Raw genomic sequence first — 6,000 nt, 5'->3', positions numbered from 1 at the left:
TATCGGCAAACATTGGGTTGTTGTAGACTGCCTTCGATGTGTCATATATCTAGCCGAAACCAACGCTACCTGCTCTGTGGCACCTTGCCGTCTCCGTCTTGCCTGTCTGCTCGTCACCTGCAGTACATAGTTCCGACAAAGTTGACTTTTCAACATGCCTTTTTGCTGCGATGCACGCGCTTCGAAACGCTTTTTTACGCCATCAGTTTAGTTCACTCCGAAACCAGTGTCTCACCGGTCGGGTCGCCATTGCCTCGGTACTCGAGCGAGGATCCTCGTGGTTCTAAACGATCGCATATCTATCGCCAAGAAAAAAAAGTTATCTGCAATATAGTCGGCGTGTCGTTCATAAAAAACTGCGTGGCTACAACATCGTTATCGAAAGTGGTCAAGTTCGACATCAATCAAGCCGTATCGGTTAATATGACCGCTTGACAGCCATCACAAAGTGATAATCAGATAATCGTGCGTATGTTGATGATATTTGCAATTAGATTTGGATTGAACATTCGCTTGAATCGGAAGTGATGACACAGTACCGATGTTTAGTTTTTTAGGTTAGGAAAAAAAGTCAATCAGTATGAAGAAAAAAATAATCCGACAATTTTAGCCGACTAATCTGGACGTGTTCTTATATTTGTGTAGTTACTCTATTTATATATCAAACACACTGATCCCGCGATTTTTTTAAACAGTGAGTGGAAAATAAGTTAAGTTTTTGCGATTGAACTCGCTTCTGAATATCCTAATTTATTGACGCCTTACAACTCGGTTGAAGGTTACCACAGCAAGGGGACGCTGTTATCACTCAGCAATTGCTACGCGTATTATGTTCTCGTGAGCGCTTTTACCATAGCGTCAGGTGTTTATTAGATCAAACCTATCAGAAGGAAAAAAAATCGCTATCGGTTGAAATTGTGCTGCAATTGGTAGTGCGAGAGGACATCTAGTACCGGAAAGCATTTGTGATTGCTATGTAGTGGCAAAGTATATTGGACTAGTTTTTACAGAGAGTGAAATAAGTGATGAACTTCAGCATTGACCAAAACAGTTACCAGCTTGCATGGAAGTAAATATGGTACATAACAATGGTACCAATGGAGGCAACAGTGGTAGCGGTAGTAAAAGTTATAAAAAGAATTCTGTTACTTTCAGGTAACTACTTTCTTAGTTCTAGCATATGTGTAAATTTTTCATGGATATTCGTAGTTCTTTGTGAAACGAATTCAAGGTCAAGTGCACGGTATTTTTAAATTTCAGGTTTTGTTCATGATAAAATTTGTGTTCCAGGTATCGCCAAAATTCTATTTTCCAATTGTTCATTTTCCATTTTCTAGCTCACAAATATTTTTTTTCTTTTAACATTCAATTTTCTTGTATCAGAAAATGACTTCATCCAAGGCCCTATCTTACGATCGTTTGCTTTATTGTAAGGTTTTTTACCTGAATAAATGAACTGATATCTCATTTTTGTTTTTTTATAACATTACAATTTTGTTTCTTCATTAAATATTTTTGTATTTACGAATCGTACTGGATTCTCTGGACTATCAGATTTTTATTTCTTTCCGGATAATCGAATCACAAAAAATCAAATTGGCCTTCAACGAACGTTTTTGTTTTTTGACTGTTTTTTTACTAGTGAGGAAAAAAAATTCTATGAAAAAGAAGTTAAATTATTGCCTGGCAAACAAACAAAATTAGAAACGATTGATTTATTTCACCTAGTTCCGAAACAATTCCATTCCATTCTACTAAGGCACTCACTGAGAAATTCATTTAACTTGAAAATCCAAAACGTCCTGAAAGTAACGAAATGTAAGTTACATCTGTCATTTGACGGATAAACCCCCCAAAAACGACTTGTCATCCCACTATAGATCATTGCACACGAAAAGTAACCTCACTTTTCTGACACTTCCCACGGGTTTGTTTACAATGTGTTCCATTCACTTTTTATGTGATAAGCCCTATTTACAGTTCTAAGCGAAGTGAAAATCTCATACAAAATGTTCATTTTTTCACGCTCGTGAAAAATGCAACCTGCAAAAATTTCACTTCGCTTGGAACTCTAAACAACATCGATGCAGCGAAATCTAAGGTTGTGGATCTTATCTTTTTCACTGATGTTTACTTTTTTCACGCATGCAAACGGTAGTGAAAAAGCAGCAGCAAGCGAAAACTTGCGTGCGTTTATATTCTGTCAGTTGCAGCCAATTTTCATTTCGCTCGGACTGTAAACTCGTGAATTTCGCTTCACTTAAACTGTAAACTGCAGGCTGGTGAAATACCCGCGTGTTACACAAACGAGGTTTCACGACAGATTTCGCAAACGAAAAAAGGGAAAAATTCTCCGCCTATGCGAATTCGTTACTGTGATCTTTTGGTTAATTCTTGGAAACGCAACTTTAAACAAGGCACTTCCGCATTTTCATTCGAGCCGAAAATTTTACTATGTAAACAAACCTGCGACAACTGTCAAATCCCTTTCTTCTTAATGTTTTGTGACGTCATCGTGCAATGATCTATAGTTTATTGCACGACAACGTAATCAACGAAATTTATCATGCGCTCTCTAATGAAACAGGTCACAATTCTCAGTAAGATCGATGACACCGATTTTTCGCTACAAATTCTAACACCTTGTGAGTGACCTTTTGAACTGTAACAAAAAGTAAGGTTAGGTGGCTTCAATGATTGTTTCAATCTATGTAATTTTGTCTTGCTATCGTGCTAGTCGTGTTTCCGTGTGTTGTTTTCCGTTACCAACTACGTTTATGTTTTTTTTTTTTTTCTTCACATAACATTTATTTGACACGGCACAAATACAATTTAATGTTTAACGGCGCCAATTATATCTGATGACTTAAAAACTAAAGCAAATTTTTTATCCTCGCTGCCGACTACGAGCTGAAATTAAGTCTAACTTAAAACTAGCATGGGATTTCCAATCAGTGTTTTGTTGTTCAATGGTCGTCTGATAATCGTCGAATGGCATGTATGGATTCGTTCTGCTGAGCCACGATGTCGTGAGTTGGGACAGAGGCTCGTAGTCCTTGGGTCCTGGTTCTGTTGTGCGGGGTCTGGTTGCTGGTTTTGTGCTTAAGGTTCAAACGTGTTCTTGTCGTTTTGTTGGGTGTAGACGGAGGGGAACGGGACTAGACTGGGGCGTGGATGGATTTCAGGAAAACGTATATAAGGGACATGTAGGATAGGTCACGGCTCGCCAAGACATCACGAACAGGAACAGCCGGCTGTCTACCCTCGGCCTGCAGGGAAGCTATTAATTTAGACCTGGCGTCACGGTGTACAGGGCATGACCAAACCACATGCTCTATGTCGTGATAACCTTCACCACAGGCACAGATACCACTTTCCCCGAGCCCAACACGACGGAGGAGCGCGTCAAATCTATAGTGATTGGACATAAGCCGGGACATCACGCAAATGAAATCCCGACCTACATCCAACCCCTTGAACCACGGGTTCGTCGATACTTTGGGGATTATGGAATGTAACCACCTTCCCAATTCCCCTCTGGTCCAAGCATTTTGCCAACTGATGATCGTATTCTGACGTACAAGTGCGAAAAATTCATTAAAGGCAATTGGTCTTTCATAAATATCACCGTTTGTTGCGCCCACCTTAGCCAAAGAGTCCGCTTTCTCATTACCCGGTATCGAGCAGTGAGAAGGGACCCACGCTAAGGTAATCTGAGTAGATTTTTCGGATAAAGCACTCAGATGTTCCCGTATTTTCCCCAGGAAATACGGAGAGTGCTTAACATCTTTCATCGATCGGAGAGCCTCAATGGAACTGAGACTGTCCGTAAAGATGAAATAATGGTCCGTGGGCATTTTTTCGATAATCCCTAGGGTGTACTGAATTGCAGCTAATTCTGCGACGTAAACAGAAGCAGGATTATCGAGCTTATGGGAGACGGTTAAATTGTTATTGAAGATACCGAAGCCAGTGGACCCATCAAGAAGTGATCCGTCAGTGTAGTACATATTGTCGCAGTTGATGTTTCGATATTTATTGGAAAAAATTTTAGGGATCTGCTGCACGCGTAAATGATCCGGGATTCCACGAGTTTCTTCTATCATGGATGTATCGAAAAACACAGTAGAATCAGAAGTATTTGATAAGTCGACACGATTTGGAATATTCGAAGAAGGGTTAATATTTTGGGACATGTGATTGAAATACAATGTCATAAAACGGGTTTGAGAATTAAGTTCGATTAACCTTTCAAAATTTTCAATCACGGGACGGTTCAAGACCTCACATTTGATTAGAATACGAGAAGACAGGCTCCAGAAGCGGTTTTTCAATGGTAGTACTCCAGCTAAAACCTCCAAACTCATCGTATGGGTCGACTGCATGCAACCTAAGGCGATACGCAAACAACGATATTGTATTCGCTCCAGTTTGATCAAATGTGTGTTTGCTGCGGAGCGGAAGCAGAAACACCCGTATTCAATAACAGACAATATCGTTGTTTGGTAAAGCCTTATAAGGTCTCCTGGATGGGCTCCCCACCATTGTCCGGTTATTGTACGAAGAAAATTCACTTTTGTTGACATTTTTTCATCAGATACCTCACGTGACAACCCCAGGTGCCTTTAGAGTCGAACCAGACACCAAGATATTTGTGTACCAAAACCTGAGAAATCGTTTTACCCATTAATTGTGTTTGAAGCTGAGCAGGTTCATGCTTCCTAGAAAAAACTACTATCTCAGTCTTCTCCGGAGAGAATTCGATACCTAGCTGTAAAGCCCAAGCAGACAAATTGTCCAAGGTATCTTGCAATGGTCCTTGCAAATCGGCAGCTTTGGCTCCTGTAACAGAGATCACACTGTCGTCTGCAAGTTGTCTTATCGTGCATGAATTTGCCAGACATTCGTCGATGTCATTTACATAAAAGTTGTAAAGAAGGGGGCTTAAACATGAGCCCTGGGGAAGACCCATGTAGCTAATGCGAAAAGTTGCCAAATCGCCATGCGTAAAATGCATGTGCTTTTCGGACAACAAGTTGTGCAAAAAATTGTTCAAAATTGGAGAAAATCCTTGTCGGTGAAGTTTACCCGAAAGAATGTCAATAGAAACGGAATCAAAAGCCCCCTTAATGTCCAAGAACGCAGACGCCATTTGTTCTTTACGAGCATACGCCAGCTGAATATCTGTTGAAAGCAACGCAAGACAATCATTCGTCCCTTTGGCACGGCGGAAGCCAAATTGAGTTTCTGATAGTAGACCATTTGATTCGACCCAGTGGTCTAAACGACGGAGTATCATTTTTTCCATCAATTTCCGGATACAGGATAGCATTGCAATCGGCCTATAAGAGTTGTGATTAGAAGCTGGTTTCCCTGGTTTTTGGATGGCGATCACCTTCACTTGCCTCCAATCCTGCGGTACAATGTTTTGCTCCAGGAACTTATTGAACAAGTTCAACAAGCGCCTCTTGGCATTGCCGGGTAGATTCTTCAACAAGTTGAATTTGATTCTATCTAATCCAGGCGCGTTATTGTTACAGGACAGGAGGGCAACTGAAAGTTCTGCCATCGTAAAAGGTGATTCTATCGCGTCGTGGCCCGGAGACGCATCGCGAACAATATTTTGCTCAGGAACAGAGTCCGGACATACTTTCCTGGCAAAATCAAATATCCACCTACTTGAAGACTCCTCGCTTTCGTTGACCGTTACGCGATTCCGCATTCTTCGGGCTGTGTTCCAAAGAGTGCTCATCGATGTCTCCCTCGACGTCTCGTTCACGAACCGACGCCAATATCCACGTTTCTTTGCTTTAGCCAAGCTTTTAAGCTTGGTATCAAGCTCCGAATACCGTAAATAGTCGCCAGGTATACCTCCCGTCTGGTAGGCCTTAAACGCGTCGGATCTTTGCGTGTAGACATCGGAGCACTCTTGGTCCCACCACGGAGTGGGAGGCCGTTCTTTGATCGTTACGCCGGGATATTTCTTCGTTTGGGCTTGCA

General features: G+C 41.3%; 1 protein-coding gene across 2 annotated transcripts in view; it reads left to right on the top strand.

Moving 5' to 3' along the window:
• The first annotated feature begins 229 nt into the window (after positions 1-229).
• LOC129718140 (proton channel OtopLc-like) overlaps positions 230-6,000 on the top strand; it is a 43,455-nt gene continuing 37,684 nt past the window's right edge. Inside the window, exons 1-2 of one of the 2 annotated variants that reach the window (XM_055668579.1) lie at positions 230-694; positions 1,011-1,155. In XM_055668579.1, coding sequence (XP_055524554.1) covers positions 1,064-1,155 — 92 coding nt within the window. In that variant the 5' untranslated portion in view covers positions 230-694; positions 1,011-1,063. Of the gene's footprint in view, positions 1,156-6,000 lie in introns of both variants that reach the window. The other variant, XM_055668578.1, reaches the window with a different exon arrangement.

This window comes from Wyeomyia smithii, chromosome 1 (assembly GCF_029784165.1).
Source record: "Wyeomyia smithii strain HCP4-BCI-WySm-NY-G18 chromosome 1, ASM2978416v1, whole genome shotgun sequence".
In the NCBI taxonomy this organism is placed as follows: domain Eukaryota; kingdom Metazoa; phylum Arthropoda; class Insecta; order Diptera; family Culicidae; genus Wyeomyia; species Wyeomyia smithii.
Note: the sequence above shows the minus strand (reverse complement) of the source record. Positions and strands in the feature narration are given on the sequence as shown.